The 22,035-nt window shown below is 41.5% G+C and overlaps 1 protein-coding gene across 1 annotated transcript in view; it reads left to right on the plus strand.

Moving 5' to 3' along the window:
* scrib (scribble planar cell polarity protein) overlaps positions 1-22,035 on the plus strand; it is a 64,228-nt gene that overhangs the window by 26,306 nt on the left and 15,887 nt on the right. Inside the window, 27 exon segments of the mRNA XM_051411350.1 lie at positions 13-91; positions 816-905; positions 1,777-1,833; positions 2,193-2,256; positions 3,127-3,201; positions 3,401-3,545; positions 4,508-4,626; positions 4,753-4,952; positions 5,468-5,634; positions 6,056-6,183; positions 6,373-6,498; positions 6,692-6,877; positions 7,039-7,407; positions 9,199-9,261; positions 12,036-12,125; positions 12,217-12,294; positions 12,489-12,806; positions 14,203-14,283; positions 16,196-16,444; positions 16,918-17,028; positions 17,138-17,314; positions 17,416-17,532; positions 17,812-18,000; positions 18,250-18,369; positions 18,926-18,982; positions 19,580-19,636; positions 20,696-20,776. Coding sequence (XP_051267310.1) covers positions 13-91; positions 816-905; positions 1,777-1,833; positions 2,193-2,256; positions 3,127-3,201; positions 3,401-3,545; positions 4,508-4,626; positions 4,753-4,952; positions 5,468-5,634; positions 6,056-6,183; positions 6,373-6,498; positions 6,692-6,877; positions 7,039-7,407; positions 9,199-9,261; positions 12,036-12,125; positions 12,217-12,294; positions 12,489-12,806; positions 14,203-14,283; positions 16,196-16,444; positions 16,918-17,028; positions 17,138-17,314; positions 17,416-17,532; positions 17,812-18,000; positions 18,250-18,369; positions 18,926-18,982; positions 19,580-19,636; positions 20,696-20,776 — 3,593 coding nt within the window.

The following is a 22,035-nucleotide window of genomic DNA, read 5'->3' on the forward strand; positions in this document are numbered from 1 at the left end:
CTTCTCCTGCAGACATTCCTGAGATCCCCGAGAGCATTAAATTTTGCAGGGCCTTGGAGATCGCAGACTTCAGTGGAAACCCCCTGTCCAGGTAAGTGAATGGGAACAGGCCATCACTCTATTCCACATCACTGTGAGAAAATGTGATGTTTGGCCAAGTGCAACAAGGGGGAGAGAAGCAGCTTTGTCATTTGTGTGCTCTAATAACTTTTCTGGCCTGTTTCAAATGTGCTGTGAATCGTATTGCGCACATACCTGTTTTACAGTGTGCACTTAATACTGATTTCTAGACTTCTAGAATTATTCAGTTGTTAAGAAATACTTATGCACAGTACATGCCTGGAGGAGATCACGCTTTGTGTGACAATGTGCTGTCTGATCAAACAAGGCAGTGAACAGTGAAACATAAGTGTCACGTTAACCTAACCTGGATACCAGTTGATCTCTATATATCCCTTTACATATGCACTGCTGTCTGAAGTAGAACGTTTCTTCTTCCCCAATCAGTGATGTCTAAGTTGATATTTCACCTTTTAACTTCCTCCTATAGAAAAGCAATGGAAAAACTGGCAAGAGCTTTGATGCTGAATGCTTTAACAGATGGGCCGATCGTCGTGTGTGTGTGTGTGTGTGTGTGTGTGTGTGTGTGTGTGTGTGTGTGTGTGTGTGTGTGTGTGTGTGTGTGTGTGTGTGTGTGTGTGTGTGTGTGTGTGTGTGTGTGTGTGTGTGTGTGTGTGTGTGTGTGTGTGTGTGATCTCATGCATTGTATAACAAGAGTCTCTCTCCACTATTTCCCTCCTATCTTTCTGCTTCAGATTACCAGATGGCTTCACTCAACTACGAGCACTGGCCCACTTGGCACTCAACGACGTGTCATTGCAGACGTTGCCCAACGACATTGGAAAGTATGTACACATGCACAATGGCTCATAGTAGATCATTTGATGGTGTAAAATGTGTTTTTATATCTTGAATATTTAAGGAAACTGCGGCCATGTCTTCGTCAGTGATTGAAAATGTCATATTTATTTATGGTACAGAACCCATAAACTTGGTTGTAGTTATCAAATACATTTTGTAACTCTGCTCCCAAATAATGTAGAATAAATTATCACTAATAATCGTGAGTTGAGCTGAAATGATTCAGCAACAATTTTGATTAATGATTTTTAATCAATCACACTTAATCACAGCAAAAATACTAAACATTGTCTAGTTCTAGGTTTTAAAAAGTGAGGATTTTCTGCTTTATATAATTTTATATTAAATATCTTCTGGATTTTTAACTGTTGGTGAGACAAAATAACAATTTTAAAAGATTATTTGGGCTCTGGGAAATTGTGAAAGGCAAACAAACGTTTCTGATGATCTAAAGAAATAGTTAGTTGCAGCCCTAATTGTAAATTCTGCTACTTGAGAAACAGCCAAGATTATAATTTTTGTCAAAATTATAAAATGTCTCTACTCAAGCATTTTACTCAATTAGATCCTTGATATATTAGGAGCCTGAGCAGGTTTGAAGTCATTCTGTTGCCCAGTGGGCTCTGAGGCAGCCGGTTTTTGGGGCTCTGGGCCACTGCTGTGCTCAGACAGATGGAAGAGCCCCTCACCATGCCAAGCAGCCCAGACGAACAGACCTGCCATCTGACTAACCAACCTGCTTCTCCCATCTCCTCTCTCTTACTCCCCCATCCTCTCTTCTCGTCTTCTCGCCGCCTGCCAACTCCTACCCCTCTTTCTCTTTTACTTGCGTCCTTTTCCCTTCTTCTTTTGTAGCCTGGCCAACCTGGTGACGCTGGAGCTCAGGGAGAACCTGCTGAAGTCTCTGCCCACGTAAGTGTCATCTCCCTCCAGCGCACATATGCATCAGGGCTCGGTCTTGAATTCCCCACCATCTCTCTTTATTGTGCCTGCTGACAATGCAAGATAAGATAAATGATCCCACAGTGCAGGAGGAATTGTCACTGCTGTTTCACCTTTACTTTGATTTGTGTAGCTCAGCACTATACTCACCACAAGCTTTAGTTAGAACCTCTCTCACTTATAAACATGGGTTTAAAAACATTATTTGCATGTGTCAGTACATATGAATGAATGGTATGTTGTAATTGTTGGCAAAGCTCTGCTCTTTGGTCTTTCAGGGCGCATATTTGTGTGACTTACTGCATGTGCAATTTTGTGTATGTATTCAGGTCGCTCTCTTTCCTGGTGAAACTGGAACAGCTGGACCTGGGCAGCAATGAACTGGAAGTTTTGGTAAGTCAACAACTGAACCATAAAATACACTATACAGTAGATGATTCATTCCACTGCCAGGTGCTCAAGCGAACACCCTCAGTTGTGCGTTTAAAATAACTTACTTTGAAAGACACACAGAGTGACATGTATTGTCAGATTTTCTTCTCACATTCCCACCACAATAATTATGATCTAAACCACACATTTACCTCACCACACACAGCAGAGCCGGTCTGTCAGACCTGAGGCCATGCATGTATTGTACCCAACAGTGAATGCTGTTTTAAACCTGGGAACGCCCACCTGTCTCAATAAGACAGGGTAAACAATACCTCATAACCTGAAAAGGGCGGAGGCTGAGCAAATAGTTGACATGAAACCTTGCCTGCCTGTCATAAACCACAGCTTTACTGACATCCTCCTTAATTTCATTTAGCACTTAGACTTGAATTTGTTTTGATTTTGGGAGACTTTAGCCCAATTGAGCCCAGGATTGCAAACAAATACATATTTACTGAATGGATTTGGCAGCTTCAGCTCAAGTATGAGGGATAACAGATCCCAAAAGAGAAGCGTTGTAATGAAAGATCCTGTTTCTTTAAGTTATTGACCGATAGAAAATCAGATAAATCGATTTAACTGCATCTTGCAATAGTCATACTAGAATTTGGAATCAATGTTCTACTACACACTGACATTAAAATACCCTTTGATAAGTTTTCAAATGGAGCAGATTTTCACTCACTGTTGCATATCCTGATTAGAGCCAGCAGTCCCTGGCTTTGCAGAGCAGTTATTAACAAATATAATCAACCTGCTTTTTCTAATACCCAACTGCCCCCAATGTGCTCCCTCCTCTCCTTGTCTCTACTTCTATCTGACTCATAGCCAGACACCCTTGGTGCTCTCCCCAACCTGAGGGAGCTATGGCTGGACCGTAACCAGTTGTCCTCATTACCACCAGTAAGTACACTTCAATACAAATGTTTTTAAAAGCTGCCTTGTTGCAAGAACTAAATTTTACAAAATTACATTACACATATGCAGAATTAATTCCCAATAGCAGATTTATACCCCTTGTTTATGCTGTGAAGGTAATGGTTGTATTGTGCCGCTGTGGCTCACTGCAAGTGGTATTTATTTTGTGTGTGTGTTTGTGTAGGAGCTGGGGAACCTCCGGAGACTGGTGTGTCTGGATGTGTCAGAGAATCGTCTGGAGGAGCTTCCCTCAGAGCTCAATGGCCTCCTGGCTCTCACTGACCTGCTGCTCACACAGAACCTGCTGGAGGTCGTCCCAGACAGCATAGGTGAAGAGAGAGAGGGGGGAGAGGAGAGAGAGAGAGAGCGGGGGGAGAGGTACAAGAGAGACATGAAATTAAATCCAGGAAGTCTTCTTTGAATAACAGATTACGTTTAATGGCTTATCAGATGGTAAAAGGTGCCAGAAAAGTTTGCAACAGTCACAGATGGCATTTTACAGCTCTGAAAAGTTATCAAAGCGGCTTCTATTTTATCTGTCATCTCAACAGTTGCAAGGTAAACAGTAGAAATCTAGTGGTCATGGTACAAAGTAATCCACCAGGAATGTATGCTTGCATGTATTTGATTGGCCAACACAGCGCCTTGCCAGATGTTGGATTGCAAAAGTTGAATCTGGCCCAACCTTTTTGCCGGAAGAAGACCTTGAACGCAGCCTTAGAAAAGAAGGTTTTGAAAGTCAAGCAATAAAATTATGGCAGAAATTGCATCTGACACAATAAATGAATTAATTATGAGATAGCAACATCTATTGTAACCTCCTCACATTACATAACAGTCGCTCCCCTAAAAAATGCTATTTAATAAATATTGTTGTGTTCTCTCAAACAGCAACACAATAAGAAATTACACCAATATTAAGTGACATAAAAGAACTTCAATATTAATTAGTGTGACAAAAGATCTTCTGTCCTTGTGCAGTCTGTGGACAAAGTGACTTTTTTGGGTACTAATCTAATTAGGTAGGACTGGATTAAGTAAACCTGGGGCAGACCCAGTGTGTGTAGGAGACAAACTGTTAAATAAGAACAACACTGACCTCTACTGGAATAATAATGCTAGTGAAGTGTGGCACAAGTAGTAACAACTGTAATTTGTCTGCTTTTAATTGAATGAATTTTATTCCAAAGTATGGGTCCATATTAAAAAAAGAGCACAACATGTCACTAGTAGTGTTTGGGTCTTATTGCTACAATTAGTATACTGATGTTGTATTGTGTTCTGTGTCTAGGTTGCCTGAAACAGCTCTCCATCTTCAAGGTGGACCAGAATAGACTGACCAACCTCACTGATTCAATAGGAGAGTGTGAAAACCTCACAGAACTCGTCTTGACAGAGAACCTTTTACAGGTAGGAGGATAAAACCATTTACAGCAGCCTTTCACTGACTATGTATGCCCCATAATACTCAAGCCCAATTAACGGTCATTATCACGTGTGCCGATTGTTAATGTTTTCTATCTCGCTCCCTCAAAGTCACTTCCTCGCTCGCTGGGCAAGCTGAAGAAGCTGACCAACCTGAATGTAGACCGCAACCGTTTGGGCAGCGTGCCCAAAGAGCTGGGAGGCTGTGCCAGCCTCAACGTTCTCTCATTGAGAGATAACCGCCTGGGAAAACTGCCTGCTGAGCTTGCAGATGCCACTGAGCTGCATGTGCTGGATGTGGCTGGGAACAGGTAACCTTACTTAGCCCCCTGAACTGTAAATAATACACAGCAGGTATCCGTGTTAATGTTAAAGATTTAAATTAAATGCCAAAATGGCCTTTTTAGGGTTACCAGCATCCAACCAGGAGTCACTGCTCCTCCAATTTTGCCCTTTTTAATGTGATCAGGACAATATAATCTCATGTAGATGTATTTTCAAAACTATAGTGCTAAGTTATGTAAATGTATGTATCGGAAAATTCAAGCAAATGCATCATTGTGAAAGGGTCTTTTGGGTAATTTGCAAAAGGTTATAGAGAGAGCAATGTTTCTGCAGTAGTATGAAGGTTATTCCTGTGATTTATTTTTTTCTCTGAGTTCATTTATCACTTCACATGATATATGAATGCTCAAATGATAAAATTATAGAGTTTTGTGATCATCAATTTTATCCATTTAGAATTACAAAAGTATAATGTGGATGATATTTTACACTGTAAAGGAAAGATTCTGGCTCATCATACCTCATCCCGTCTTTTGTCCAGATTACAAAACCTGCCTTTTGCCCTGACAAACCTCAATCTGAAGGCCATGTGGCTCGCAGAGAACCAGTCTCAGCCAATGCTCAAGTTCCAGACAGAGGATGACGAGCGCACAGGAGAGAAGGTGTTGACCTGCTATTTACTGCCCCAGCAGCCTTCTCCGAGCCTAGGTGAGTAATCCTACATGCGTCATTTATCAGACATATATAGGAAAAGTCTTTTGTGCATGTGGCATACCCCGATATCACCGTGAAAGTATGTTTTTGCTTAATTTGACATTTTATTAGAAATCTATTCAACAAATTAATACTTAAATCTGTTATTTTGATCGAAAAAACTGCTAGGAAACTAAGATTGTAGTATGTACGATGCCTAACTTATTCGCTATACTAACTGGTAGGAAATGTATCTCATATTTAGAGCTTTACAATTAGTGTTTGTATAGTTTTTGTTTTAGCTTGTAAAACCACATATGTATGTATGTGACTTTACGGAATGTGTTCTTGTAGCTGTACATTTAAAAGTAATCCACAGCTCTAAGCTCAGTTTGACATCTTTCTCTCCTACCCAATTTCCCTTGGTTTTCCACAGAGAACTTGCTGCAGAACAGTGTAGATGACAGTTGGACAGACAGCAACCTGAACCGAGTGTCAGTCATTCAGTTCCAGGAGGAGACCAAAGCTGAGGATGAGGACGATGAGGCAGCTGCAGAGCGCAGAGTGAGGAAACAAAACAATACAGTGTCACTTCATGTCCTCTTCATGTCATTTTGCCCAGATCATTTTCATGTTTTGCCCTCCTACCTATCAGCACTGATTCTGTAAATCTGTTTGTCACTTGTTTTGGCTAATCGTGATTGAAAATTGAACTCTTAATTCATGTTTTTAACCCTGTTTTCTTTGTTTCAGGGCCTTCAGCGCAGAGCCACACCGCACCCTAGTGAGCTGAAGGTGATGAAGAAGGTGATTGAGGAGAGGAGGAATGAAGCTTACACATCCAGACCTGATGGAGAGGAAGAGTCCCACGATCCACAGGTACGTACTTCATACTGTATAATGATTGTCAAGTCTGACAGCAGCTATCGTTTAAAGATTTTTATTGTCTATCTGGCTTTTGACTTGAATCACCTTGTACTCTAGTACTCTAGGAAGTAGACAAAAAACAGTTATAAACATAAATGTTACATCACTGATCCTGAATTAATCAAACTGATGGTTTTGGTTTTAGGAGAAGCGGCTCAGTGACCTGTCCAATCAGAGCCATGACTCCCAGGTGTCAAATAGCACACTGTCAGCCACCTCCCATGAGGACAGACACAATGTGACTGTGGCCTCGCAGAGGGAGGACCTAGTAGATGGCCACTCCCCTCAGGAGGAGGAAGAGCTGGATGAGATGGAGGTGGAGTATATTGAGGTGAATATTTAAATATTTTATCCACAACATTGTGAACATCTGTATATTTTCACTTGGTTAAAACATCAAAACATACACAACTTACCATTTGACCTTCAAACTGAAAGAAGCTGTTCCCCCTATTGATAACTAATTATATCTCAACCCCCTCTGTTTTCCAGCCCACTGTGCACTTTGCAGAGGAGCCCATCATCCGTGGTGGGGATGAGGACGACGAAGATGATGGGGAAGATGGCGAGAGGAGTGAAGGAGAAGACGAGAGGCCGACTTTTCCCACAGAGAAGCAGCGTCTGATCAGAAAGGACACGCCACACTACAAGAAGCACTTCAAGATCACCAAGCTGCCCAAGCCCGAGGCCGTGGCTGCCCTGCTGGAGGGCTTCAATCCTGACAGCCTCAACTCTCCGTCAAAGGCCGCCGAGGACGATCAGGACGAGGAGGAAGAGCAAAGTATATGCACCCCTCAGCACCATCACAGAACAGAGGAGCTTGACGACAGCCGACTCCAGGTCAACTCCAGTCAAGTAAAGGTAAAGGAGAGATCCCAGCAGTGGTAGGGTGCAGTGCAGGAACTTGGAGTAGTTGAGTAGAAATTGTTACATATTATGAGTAAAAAAAGCATTATTTTCCTCTACTGCATTTGCACACATATGTAGAAATATAGGAAATATACAAGTAAGTGGTGTAGCAGGACACACAGTATGCAGAGATGTTGTAACAACACACACCAAATCAGTTAATTAACTCATTTTATGCTTAAAATGTTCTATTGATGTTTTAAGAATATATCTGAATCAATATATTTTTTGCTTGCTCATAGCCTCTATGCAGAAACTTTATGCATAGAGTGCCCTTACCACCTTGCAAGTTGCATTCAGTTTGAAGCACTTATTAAGGATGTGGCATTGCATGCAGGGTCACTGGAAATGAAGATGTCTAGCCTTGAGCTGTAAATCAGGGGCAGTGCTTTCCTCAGGAGTTGATTTTGTGGTTTAACCGCAAACTCGCCAACAGTCTCGCCTGCTTTTTCTTTGCTGTGTTCCAAAGATGAGATGTCCTTCACCACATACAAACACTCAGATGTCATAAGCTGATAACACTTTCTAATGCCTCACATCATTCAGGTTACTTTGACGCATACCCAACAAAAATATACATTTATTGTCTCGTACAAATGAAAGAGAAATTTAATTTTAAAGCCTCTTTTGCACAACACTGGCCCAGTTCAGTACTAAACTTCTCACCATATGTATCAGCCATCTCCTAAATTTAATTGAATAATGACATTTTCACACTCTGCTCTTATAACGTGTGTGTGTGTGTGTGTGTGTGTGTGTGTGTGTGTGTGTGTGTGTGTGTGTGTGTGTGTGTGTGTGTGTGTGTGTGTGTGTGTGTGTGTGTGTGTGTGTGTGTGTGTGTGTGTGTGTGTGTTTCTAAGTATGAATGGAGTGAGTGAAGTCTGCTCCTGTTCCACTTATGACAATGAATCTCCTTATTGATCACTAGTATTTGATTTATCACACTGATTGTAGAAATCCCTTTTTAACACTGTGATCAGACATCATCATCTCACCAAATCTGTTTTGTGTGTGTTTTATGAATGTGGGTCTGTTTGTGTGGCTGACCTCAGACCACCCAGAACATATTGGCAGAGCTGGAATCGGAGATCCAACGAGTCTTTTTGTGTCATATGATAATAATCTTATTTTATGGGATGTTTAAATTATTGTAGAGAGTAAAAAGCTTCTTTGTTCTTGCAAATAAAATTCAGCAAGACAGATTTATTTTCAGTATTGCCCTGGTTTTCTTAAACCTTTTTTGTTGAACTTTATGTAAATGACTTTTGGAAAGTCATCTTGTAGGCTCAGAGTGTACTATAACCATCTACATTTTTTTTTTTTTTTTTTTAAACAAAAGTAGGCCTGTTGCCTAAATTAAAGCTTGCTACTGGAGGAGCTGGCTGTCTGTGGTGTGGAGGCTGGGCTTATTCTGGTACGGGAGCTTTTGCCTTCTCTTGTGCGCTCTCTACACTGTGTGTTTTGCACTGTAGCTCAGCTCCTTGGTCTTGTCTTTCCATCTCTGCCTGTATTTGCTTCTGGTGGCTGGGGAGTGAGTGTGGGATTGCATCTGCTTCAAGGTGGTCCATCCCAGTGGACTTGGAAGTCCCCCCAACCTGCAAACAGACAGTGGTGTGTTTGTGTGATGTTTGTGGAAAGTGTGAGAAAGTTCTTTTTTCTTTTTCTTTTTAAGTGTGCGTGTGAGCATACTTTTATTTTGGCCTGACTAATCCGCATGCCTCTCGCTGGTTCCTGTCCTAACAGGGGGTGTCATTTGATCAAGTCAATAATCTGCTGATTGAACCTGCTCGAATTGAGGAGGAAGAGGTCTGTACATACTCTTTCCCGTCCGGTCTGTCTCTCTGTGTCCCTCACTCACCCACTCATTCACCCACCTGTATTAAGAGGTATAGAAAGTACCCACAGAAAATCCATGGTTAATCCAAGCCAATCACTAGGGACCCCCTAACCACAACTCATTTATGAGATGGCCAGTGTGGCAGAAGCTGGATGCAGGAATGAAGTAGTCATGTTTTATATATTAAGTTTATTGTTTTTAAACTCTTACATTGAGGTTTCACAAATGTGCTGTGTTTGAGTGCATCCTGGAAATTTAGACTAGCTTTCAGGACATTAAAAATTTTTTTTTTTCTCTTAGTTTTGTCCATGTATCTAATCAGCTTTAGTTAGCACGGTCATTATCTTAATGATGATGGACTTAGATCCCTTAATGAATTAGCTAGAGTGGTTAGCAGTGGCTAACTTACTCTTACACACTTGATAACTGTTTATTTTCGGTTAGGACTCATTATATGACAAACATATCACATGTAGCTCTAATAGTATAAACTCAACACATCTTGTAGACGGGGCACCTCCGTGGCTCAAGGCGTCCGTGCTGTCCCCGGTTTAAGTCTACCTGGGGACTTTATTTACATTTCTATCTCCCTGGTGTATCTTTCACATTTTGTAAACTTAATTTTTAGATGTTGCCTGCTTATTTAGTTAGTTAACTCTACCCTGAAAGGCCGCAATAATTGACCAATAATCAGTCACCTTTAATATATTTTGATCCACCAGAACGGTATTTGTGCATCTGTGGGAAGTCTACTCCATCCGTAGGTGGTTCTTCTCAGACACGGGATAAAACATAATGTTACCACGTGCAACATTGTTTATAGCCAGTAATGCAGCTCTTCATCTTTCAAGTGCACCATGGCAGCTGCTTCACCCTGGCAACATTATCCATTTTTAAAAAAAGTAATCCACCATATTTCTTATCCACAAGGAGCTACAGTGAAAACATTATTTACCTGTGGTTACAGCATTTTGAAATAACTACTAGTAAGAGCTATTTGTCAGGAGGTCGGGAGAAGTAGTCTTCTTTATTTCAGTTTGATCTTTTGAGTCCATTAAACAAACCGTGTAAGTACATCTTATATATCTGAGTAACAGCATGCTCTATATGCTACATGCCTCTTCATTATATCCATATCATTGCATGTAATGTAAAAAAGTGTTTTTGCAGTATTAGGCCAGATTAAATTTAAACACATTAAATTTAAACAGATTTGCACACTGCACAGCACTTGAAACTACAAATATTTTTTTTGGGCTCCCTGCCAAAAATTAATTTGATGGAAACTCTACAACAGTGGAAGCCCATATTTGTTTTTTCCTCCTCAACTTGACCCATATGTCTAAAATGTTTACACATTTTAGGCCGATGATTGTTTGCCTATTTGTCAACCTGCCATTTTTTTTTCTAAAATGCTGGCAATGCCTTAAAATAGCTAAAACTTTGACCGTAGTCAACAGTAGTGTAAATCCCAGTCCAGCATCAGGTTCTGCCACACTGCCCCTCTGCTCCTGTACCTTTCCTCTGCTTGTGCTGCTTTGCTCCTTTGCTCCTTTTCATCTCCTGTCCATGCTCTGTTGCCCTGGAATGAATGGGCTGGTTGCTCTGTGACGAGGCAAGTCTGCTTCCTCCAGGTGATTTTCTTTTGTTGCATAGACGGTAACTCAACTGCTAACCAGAGGAAGAGCTCCAGATTGATGAAGATGGATGAAGTTTACTTCTCAGTAGCCTAATTTTAATATTATAAACCTGTATAGATTGCATGTGGACTGCCAAGACTTAACTTTTTTAATTGTTGGACATTACATTTGATATTTACTTTGTTAATCTTCTGTACATTGTTTTTTTTTTTTATGGTTTTAAAACATATTTTTTAGCATTCTTTTGTTTGTAGTGTTTAATTGAATACGTTCCTATGCTGTTAGTCTTGGTGAAGAAAACATGTACTGAAACTTGTTAGAACATTCAAGTGCCATTTAGTATCACATGAAAATTGTCTCTGCCAGTTTAAGTCTGCTTTGTTTGTTTAAGAAATTATGAATGTCCTCTCATTACAAACAATGCTGGGCTATCCACACTACAACTCCAAAACCGTCTCCACATCCAGGACACAGCACACTCTTTTCATCTACATTTCCCTTTTTTCCTTCCACCTGTCCCTCATATTTTTCCATTCCTCCCTCTTTTTGCATGGCTTGCAAATATACAGAATATAAAGTCTGTTATGACTTTTAAAAACATTTTTTAGAGTCCCTCCTCCCATACATACACAAGACACATTGTATGTTTTTAGTAGGGGTCAAGCTTTTGTGAGTCTTCTTAAAAAAGGGCTTCAGACAGTCTGTTTGTTCACTTTATGTCTGAAGTCTACTGTCAGTTAAGTGGTTACTGTTAGATGACAAATTACTACAATCTTTGTTCTGACTATATGTCTTTACAGCAAAATTCAATGCACAATATCATCCACTAAACTGACATTAGGCTCCAGACAAGTCAAAGTTTCTCTCCATCCATCTGTTGGCATGATGACAGGATGCTGCTGTGATGAATTAATTGACGCCACCTTCTGACAGAAGGAGGGAGGTCACCCATAACTTATATAAAAGTTTAAGATGTGAAAATAAATGGCAGTTAACATAAAAAAAATTGTGGGCTTCCCTCCCTCTCCATCTGTCCTGAGTTGAGTGGCGTTCAGAGGGGTTTCACTAGTTGTCGTGTTGACTCCCCCCTCCTTAACTTGCAGCACACCCTGAACATCCAGCGACAAACGGGTGGCCTGGGTATCAGCATTGCTGGAGGGAAAGGATCTACACCTTACAAAGGAGATGACGAGGTAAGACGTGTACCTGGAATCTGGATAGGTGCAAGAAATCAGAAGCCATAGATTATACAAATTCATTATTGTCTTTTCTTTGTGTGTTCAGGGAATCTTCATCTCCAGAGTATCTGAAGAGGGTCCTGCTGCCAGAGCGGGGGTGAAAGTGGGAGACAAACTCCTAGAGGTAAAGTGTTTGTCTTTAGCAACTCTTTCCTCTGTTTTCTAGTAGTGTATCAAGATACAGGAGTTACAATTCAATATATTGCCATGTATTGCAATACTGTAAGCAAGGAGATGTATTTAAATTTTAAAATCAGATTTTAAGAAAAAGAAAAAGAGCACTACAAGCCAGTCATTCTCTCTATCTGTTTGTCTCAGGTAAATGGTGTGGACCTCCACGAAGCAGAACATCACACAGCAGTTGAAGCGCTTCGTAGCTCCGGCGCTACAGTTTCCATGACGGTCCTGCGGGAGCGTATGGTGGAGCCAGAGAACGCCATCACCACCACGCCGCTGAGACCGGAGGACGACTACTTCCCGCGGGAGAGGCGGAGCAGCGGCGTCGCCTTCAACTTGGAGACGACTCAAAGCGGGCCTCAGCAGCGGCTCTCTACCTGTCTGATGCGAAACGACAAGGGGCTGGGATTCAGCATCGCGGGGGGGAAAGGCTCAACGCCCTACCGCACAGGAGACACGGTGAGAATAAAATGATAATTAGTTCATGGTTTCATCTGTCAGATCAAAAATGCCAAATATTTGCAGGTTCCAGCTTAAACTTAAAGTTGAGGGTTTAATACGTTTTTTTTTTTTTTGGCCTAGTGTGATGTATGACTAAATAACAAGTTTTCTTTTAATACACTGCTTTTCTGACAATTTATTGATTAATTAAGAGAATAATTGACAGATTAATTAATAGTGAAAATACTGAATTATCATCAAACACTAGCATGACAAGTTACGCATTCAGAATATTTAAAGCTTTCCATCAGAAGTCCCAATCTGATCAATAAAGTCTGTAGTCGACTGAGATCATGAGTTTACGTTTAAAGAGAAATATTAAACTAAAGTGATGATCTGAAGCTAAAGACACAATCTACCATCCAATCACTAAATGGCAGGTGTGGTCTTGAAGTTAGGTCACAGAGTGTTTGCAGTCTCAGTCATCCGTCTTTTAACAGCGTCTATTCTAGCCGCAGCGTTTACAGTCATCACCAGGGAGACGGAGATATGAATAGCCAGCCTTGACACCTGATAGGTCCACTGTAATTGGACGGGGTGAGCTGTATATTTGGGCCAGCGCAAAACTGCATTGCAACTCGTGCAGGTCAACAAGCCAACAGAGAGGAAAGGACTCATAAACGTTAGGATTTAGGCGGGTCGGACTGTAAGTCTTGCCTCTCTTTCAAAAGCTTTTTGAAATGGATGCAGGGACTTTGCTGGTTGTTCGTTGATCTGAGGAAGAGTGTGCAGTAGACTTTGCTCCTGCGTGTGTTTACACATTTTGTTTTGTCAAGGCAGACTTTGTGTTTTTATTTGGTTAAACAAACTATGTAATTTATGTGAGCAAAGGGATGATATGTCTCAGGGGTCATGGTTTTGAGCTACTTGTGATGATGTGTCTTAATGATCAGATACTAGTCTGTTAATCAGTTTTAATGTGTGTGTGTGTGGGGGGGGATTTCTTTGTTCATGTGTACAGCTTTATTTTCACAATTTGTGGCGCTGTGGGCTGCTAATGTCACAGAACTAGCTACATAGAGCGTGCCAGCGGTAGTGAATACAGAAATTCTATTTCTGGCTCAGATCCACTCTGTGTGGGATATTACACACTGACTGACTGCTATCTCCCCTTCCAGCTCACAGTTAGCACAGATTCATCACAGCATTGCAGCCTATTGCACCAGTTTACCACTCACCCTGTCTAATTTGATACACAGGCAGGGGAGGCCAGGGAAGATTTTTGGAATAATTACCATTTTTAGCTGAAGTATAATTAGCAACATATCCTTTATCTTAGAAAGAGCATAGTAATAGTAATGTATCCTCAAATGTCCAGAAAGGTTCAAACATTCGACAATGTCTCTCTTTTTAGGGAATCTACATATCTCGCATCGCAGAAGGGGGAGCAGCTCACAGAGACAGCACACTGCGCGTGGGCGACCGGGTGATCTCTGTGAGTACTACACAACCTCCCATATCTCCATCTGGGAGTCGTAGTATTCACTGTGATCAAAACAGGCTTTCTTTTACAATGTTTTCATAGATGTGACAATGGGAATAATTTAGTTTTTTTTCCTCCTAACTCTATCCTTACATGATTACCCCCTGTAAGGATTCAAGAATGGGTTCAAATTGGATATAGTATATCCTGGTAAATGGATGTTGGTGTTGTTCCAGCAGTTTTTGTGGAGGCTAAAGAACACAACCTGATTATGTACTCTATATTAATCTAGATCTGTCCCATCTAATGCAGTGTAAAAGAAACACTTCTTTTATGTCATCATTGCTATGTGTTTCAATGTTTCCATTGTAAATGTGCCCACAGCACTGCTCTCATCACTCAAGTCAAGTCTTGTGATATCTGAGATAGTGCAGACTGATTTGTAATAAGTCCCATGCTGACCACATGCAGAAAATTAACTCATCAACCTTCACTCTCATACATCAAGACCATAACATGGCAGCTGAGGCAGAATACTAACACAGTCCTCATACTAAATCTAACTCTCATCAGATGCAAACTGTGTAGCTGTTCTGGTTATATATTGCAGTATTGAGGTTATATGTTTCACTGCTAAGAGGTTCCTGCATGAACTGTCCATGCTGTTTTAGTTTCCTCCGCTGATCACACTCCATGCTTGGCTTTGCTCTCCTTTTTTCTGTCACCATTTAGGTAACTCTTGAGTTGCATGTTTTTATCCAGTCACACTGTAAAACCAACTAGTGACGGTTGATTTTGATGCATCCTGAGGTTTCTCTCCGTTTGCCGAATTATGAAACTGCTTATTGTCTTAACTGTTTTCTTTAATGCAAATCCTGCTCTCTGGGAATCACAGAAAACCTTCCTGAATTATCCTCTTTGCTTCCTTCCCGGGTTTCCTCTTTCCTTTGGCAGTATTTCAGTTCTTTCTCTTTTGTCTGTTTGTAGCCTCTTTTTCTCTTTTTCTCTCTTTCTCACGTTTTCTCCATCTGCATGCTCACTAATGTATTAAGTGCATCTCCCTGCCTGCTTGGTGGTGGGTATGGTGTTGGGGTGGAGTGGGCTGAGCTTGTCGCCTCGCTGACATAGTAGACACATCAGTGTGTTGCCATGGCAGCGGGGGCTGCAGCAAATCAGCCGATGGTAAGAGCTGGTACTGTCGGGTCAGTGCTGACCTCTGCTTGTCACTGTGGACCAGAATATAGTTTTTAAAATCGTGCATGCCTGATAGATACTCCCATATCTAAAAGCCAGCGTTAGTAAAAGTAATGATTAAGTCATTCTTTATGACAAAGTGGTCTAAAGACTTCACTGTTTGCCTTTGTTGACTTAAGATCAAACCTTTTGGAGAAATAACACACTTCCACTTGTGTTTTAAGTAAACAAAGGCAATAAGGGATTGAAAAGTGTTACATTAAAGGATAGCACAAGCAGTCATAACTAAACAGAAGTTGACTTTTGGGGTTTTCATGACTCTTGTGGAAATAAATAGCTTTGCTTGCTCGTAGCCTTTCCCCCTTAGGGAAGTTCTACCAGCTTAAATTGCCTGCAGCAGCCCGCTGTTACCCCGCTCCCTCTTCCTCTCTGCCTCTTCCTGTTGCTCTGTACAGGTGCTGGTTTCTTCCTCAAATAACAGTACTCACTTTTGTGCACTCACAAACTCTCCGTGAATTAATATCAGAATGTTTTAGTTGTTAAAGTATTCAGAAATAATTCTGAGTAATGAGGTGTAGAATTAGATTAGAGGAGACTGATGGCAGCAGGCCGTTTTCAGCATGTGTTTGTTTTTTAATGTTCATCGGGCCAATGGCAAATGTGGCCCATTGCCACTGGAAGCGTCCTGGTGGGCTGACACCCTCCGTGGTTGGTTTTACTGTCGATCCAGATCAATGGTGTAGACATGACAGAGGCCAGGCATGACCAGGCAGTAGCGCTCCTTACCGGCACCTCCCCCACCATCGCCCTCCTAGTGGAGCGAGACCCGAATGCACCAGGGGGCTCTCCAGGTCAATCCCGGGCACGAGCCCACTCCCCTCCACCCCCAGAACCCTCTGATTCACCAGACCAGGAGGAGGAAGGCCTTTCCCTTCACGGGAATCACTTGAGCCAAATGGAGGACGAGTATCCCATTGAGGTGAGACCTCTTAGACCTAACTCCAGCACTTGAATATGCTGCGTAGCTTTTCCGTTTAAATAGACCATGCTCTAGAAGCCTCATTAAGGCATTCAGCATTAATGTTTGTTCATTTGGCCCCTGCCTTATCCTTAATGCTGTCCAGTTCCAGAGAAGATGGTGCATGGTATGAAGGCTTGGTCTAATTTAAATAATGGTGTACTGTAGAGTGTAGCCTTGTAATACCAGCTGTATCATTCCAAGTTGTCAATAATGCAAAGATACTGCTGTTAACTTACTTTACTTACATTAGTGGCTTATGCCTGTAAAGAGATCTGTATGTGTATGTAGTAGGTTGGTTTGTGTTTATTAGACAAATAATACTGTAGAGGTAGACGGGGCTGTAACTTATGACCTGATGTTTTATTGATTCTCTTTTGTTAGATTTAGGCTTGAAATATTTTCAACACATTTTATACTTCTAATCCTATCAGGAAGTGACCCTGGTGAAGTCAGGTGGCCCTCTAGGCCTGAGCATCGTGGGAGGCAGTGATCATGCAAGTCACCCGTTTGGCGTCAATGAACCCGGGGTGTTCATCTCAAAGGTAAAACTGTGAAAGAGTTGTGAAGGTCCTTGTTTTCCCATTTTGTGTTTTTTTTTCTTCTCCTTAAATAAAATATAATTTGTGTCTCCCTTTACCATCTCATCACCAGGTGATTCCTCAAGGTCTAGCATGTCAAAGTGGACTACGTGTTGGGGACAGAATATTAGAAGTGAACGCCATCGACCTGCGTCACGCCACACACCAGGAAGCTGTACGAGCCCTGCTGGCCAACAAACAGGAGATCCGTATGTTGGTACGGAGGGACCCTTCACCACCTGGCATGCAGGTGAGGATGTCAGCTCAAACAAATTTACACATGCAAGCGCATGCGTAACACAGGTAATTGCTCACATTACCTTGCCTGACGAGTTGTGTATGTCATTGCAGGAAATTGTGATCCAGAAGCAGCAAGGGGAGAAGCTTGGAATCAGTATTCGTGGAGGGGCCAAGGGTCATGCAGGAAATCCCTTTGACACCACAGATGAAGGAATCTTTATCTCTAAGGTTCTGAAGTTAGACATTTTATATACCACAACTTTGATAGTCAATCATTTTTTTTGTACATTTTAAGGCTTTTTCACCACATATGAAGGCTTAAAAATAAGTGCATTTTATTTAAAGCTACATCTGTCTATTCTGCTGTCAACAGAAGAATCAAATAATAAGTTTAAAGAGTTATATATAAGATGACATTAACAGGATATGTATTGGTTCTGAATTACAATTATATAGTTATCACAGGCAGTCATCAATGTACCCGTACTTTGGTTGATATTGAAACAGGTGAGTTCGAGCGGCGCAGCAGCAAGGGACGGCCGACTGCAGGTTGGCATGCGTATCCTGGAAGTGAACAACCACAGCCTGCTGGGGATGACACACACAGAGGCAGTGCGAGTGCTCCGTGCTGTAGGAGACTGTCTGGGCATGCTGGTGTGTGACGGCTTCGACCCACGAAAGGTGGCTGCTGTGGAGGTAAGACGTCATGAGCAGTCGGATTTGGACAAAATGTTATTTCCATTTATAGAGCCATTAAAATGAAACAATACTGAGTTGAACATGCTTATAGAATGAACTTAAATGTATATATATTCAGTCAGAATATCTAGAAAATAACTGATCTGGTTTATAAATTGCCAGCAGTCTTAACTTTATGTAATTTTCTGAAAAGTTTTCTGTTTGAATCAATTTAGATCAAATTTCTAAACAAAACTCTGTTTCTAGGCATCTCCTGGCATCATTGCCAACCCGTTTGCAACAGGCATCGTCCGGAAGAACAGTATGGAAAGCATCTCGTCTATAGACCGTGACCTGAGCCCAGAGGAGATTGACATTATGCAGAAGGTACAACGCAGATTTTACCGTGTTTACTTTAGACTACTTGTACATCTAAATGAACATAATCTGTGCAGTGAAGGTCAGGTTATTGTTGTCAGTGTTGGTCTGTACACCCCTTCATCCACGTACCAGGAATCACACATGAATTGATGTTTTGTTCGGCAACACTGTGCTTCCACAGCAGTTTGCTGTCAGCAGGTGGAGTTTTCAACGACAGCGGAGTTTGACTCACTCCAACCACACATACCCATCATTTCACTACACCACCCAGAAAGTGCCAGCGCAGTTGTTTATTTTGTCCAGATTAGCTTTTGGGAGACTGCCCGCACTAAAGAATGTAGGGGCTTGTGCGTTTATTGAATGCTAGTTTCTGTTGTTCCTCTGTCTGCACACTGATGACACCGATTTTTTGGGGGGGTCTTGCATTCTTTATTAGCACATACAGTCATAAAAGAATTCATATGGAAAAAGTTACTCAGCCATGCAGTGTTTCCACTAAGATTTACAGGATGGGATAGTCAGCATTTATTGGGTTTGTAATGATCTTAAATCTGTTCTCCAGGAGTCTGAGATGGTGAGAGAGACATCACAGTGGGAGCGAGAAGAAATGGAGAAAGTGGTAAGTGAAAAATTTAAATTCTATACTTTTTTTTTTTTTTGGGAAGGCTAAAGGTAAAAATGTATCTGTCAGATCAGCAGATAGATGGCAATGCAGCGAGAGAAGAGAATAAAACAGAAAAAAATGGCAAACACGAGTCAGGGTGGAGCTTTAGAGTCAGAAGCTTGAGGTTGGTCGGTTATCGGGTGAATGAAGCTTCTCCTCTGCACCCTGTGTGGGTATTGTGTTTGACAGAACTATTCCTGCAATGTCCCACCTTGCATGCTTTTTTCTGCTCCCATAGCTAATGAGTAGAGTACTTTTTAATGTGTGCGGATTCTATCCTTTCTTTCCCTTCTGTTTTTCTCTCATCTGTCCTTTTTCCTTTGGTGTGTTTGGTGTGACACAAAATCATCCCATCTCCATACCACTTTCCCCCTGTTGTTTTTCTCCACTTCTCACCCCCTGTAACACTTCTTTCCTCCTCTGTAAATCCTCCATCTTCACCTCTCATCGCATTACTGTGTGGCTGTGTGTGGTTGGGTGTCTTCCCTCCTGTACTCTCCTCCTCCTCCTCCTGCTCCTCCTCCTCCTCGTCCCCTCCCTTTCTTGGTGAAGGAGCGTATGCGTTTGGAGAGAGAGGAGGCAACTCGCCTGCTAGAAGAGGAGACTGAGGTGAGACACTCCTCATCTGCAGGTCTGCAGACAACCATCTTGTCTGTGTAAAAGGGCCACACCAGCATGATTTCACCATGTTGCTCATTCTTGGTATTTCAGGGAAATTAAATCATTTTTTTGGTTTTCTTAAATAAATCACTTTGAGCTACATTCAAACTGGCTTAGTTTGACTGAAGAAAGTCATGTCCAGGTAGAGTACAGGTAAAAACAAGCTTACTTAATGGTAGATGGTGCTTCAACAACAACAACCATTGGCAGTGTTTTTGAGTCGCAAGCTGGTAGGGTGGCACATCCCTACAGGTCGGTCCCGGTAAAAGGTGACCAGACCTAACAATGTGATAGTCTGTCTCTTATGTTCCTACTTGTGCATTCAGTCTGTTGCCGTCGGCCCACCAAGCCCATTTGTTTCTACTGTGTTTATGCTACTTACTCTACATATATGTAAAACTGGTCACAGAGACATACCTTTTATTTTACCAGGAGATCCCACTGAGATCAAAAATCTATTTTACAAAAGAGACCTAAATATATACTTTTGTTAAATAAGAAACACTGAGGTTAGTCTATACAGACAATACTTCAATCAATTATTTTTTTGTTGTCTTTTTGCTGGATTTGTTGACAATCAGTATCACCAGACTTATCCTTTAATACAACCAAATAGACCAGGGCAATAAAACTATAGCAGTATGTATTGGCAGACACTTCATCATTAAAAATAAGAAACTTGTTCAATAGAATTATTCATACTTTGACTTAAATGCAACATAATGAATACGGCTCATAAACAGCATCATGTCTCCTGATAATGAAGCAAAAATGATCAATGATCAATAAATGATCAATAATTATCTATATTGACTGAAATCAATTATTTTATTGTGATAGAGCTAGTTCACAAAGTGTGGATGTTTTACTTTATAGGAATGACTCTCTACAATTCTATACATAGTGTCCGCCAGTAAAACAACTTCACTTTAAATAGATTCTCACTCGGTGAATAATAAACCTCAGCCTTGTCCCCTTCTCACCTCTGTTGTCTGTTTATTTCTGTAGAACATTGGCACTGGACCTCTAAAACTTGACTACAAAACCCTGGCTGCACTGCCCACCACCAGTCTGCAGAAGCTCAACAGGGTAAGGCTCACTTTATGTTCTAATATCTTCAGGCAGCAGTACAAGATAAGATTAAATATTATGAATCCAGTTACTTTTTAACATGTCTGAAAGAGAGTGTAGTTGTGATTCTGTATTTTTTGTGCGTGGCTATGTTGGAAATGGCCTTCATGGCTCAGAATAGACCTCTTCATGGAATCCCTTGTTTTTATGTCCTGGGAAACTGAGTGACCCAGAGCCGACCAGTTGCTGCTCCAGGAGCAGGAATGTTAACCTCCATCCATATGCATAACCCCAAGTCAACACATCACAGATGGTGGCTCCAAGGCCAAACCCATACAACATATCTGTGTGATGTAACTGGGTCCCACATCAATTAACAAGAGGAGATGTGACCTGGATTGAAGACATAACATGTGGATCAAAGACTGATCAAGAAGTTTGGAAAAAGAACATGAAGACAGAGCTCATCAAGTACAGAAGACCAGAAAATAATAAAAGAGGAAGAAAGACGATCAGAAGTGTCTCTAAAGTACAGAAAAAGGGAGGGGATCGAAATGGAAACATGGCCAGAGGGCAGGCACTGTCCTGGTTGATACAGGGTGTGAGTGAGTGAGTGTGTGTGTGTGTGTGTAAGAGGTGGCGAGGTGGGGGGAAGGGGACAGCTGCCCACTATCAAAAGGCCTATCCTCTGTGATATTTTAAACCTGCATCTGGTTCTGAATTGGATGGAGTCTCTTGGGTGGGTGGAGTGCCAGACTGGGAGGGGGATTATCGTCTAAGAGGGACAGACAAGTGTTTCAGTTGGAGTTCCCAAAGTCCTCGGAGGAGTACGTTAGAGTGGACATACGACGCTGTCCTGCTACCATCCTACAGGTATTGGGTTTGTTATTTCCTTTCTCGCATTTGCCGCTACTTCTGTCTGGATTCGTTGTCTCTTTATTTTATTTTGATCCGACTCTGTGTCTGCGTTTTTATGATTTTTTTTTTAAATCTCTTTTGGTTTGGACACACTTAGACTGTTTAGACCAAGTATTATTTTGTCTTCATTAACATTTGGTTCCCATTAACTTTCGCCCTGCTGTACACAAGTAGTGTAGACTTTAAGTAGACCGTGACTTTGTTTTTGTGCTCTACTTGTAGCTCTTTGGCCTGTTAGATTGTCTAGGAGAACTTAACCTACATTTGACATGCAGCTGTTCGTTGCTCGGTGTGTTAGAGCTCCAGCCCACGTGGTCCTGTTCAAACTGTATCACAGTGACTCTTTATAACTGCTTGTA

The sequence above is a fragment of the Dicentrarchus labrax genome, unplaced genomic scaffold, assembly GCF_905237075.1.
Source record: "Dicentrarchus labrax unplaced genomic scaffold, dlabrax2021, whole genome shotgun sequence".
NCBI classification, from domain to species: domain Eukaryota; kingdom Metazoa; phylum Chordata; class Actinopteri; family Moronidae; genus Dicentrarchus; species Dicentrarchus labrax.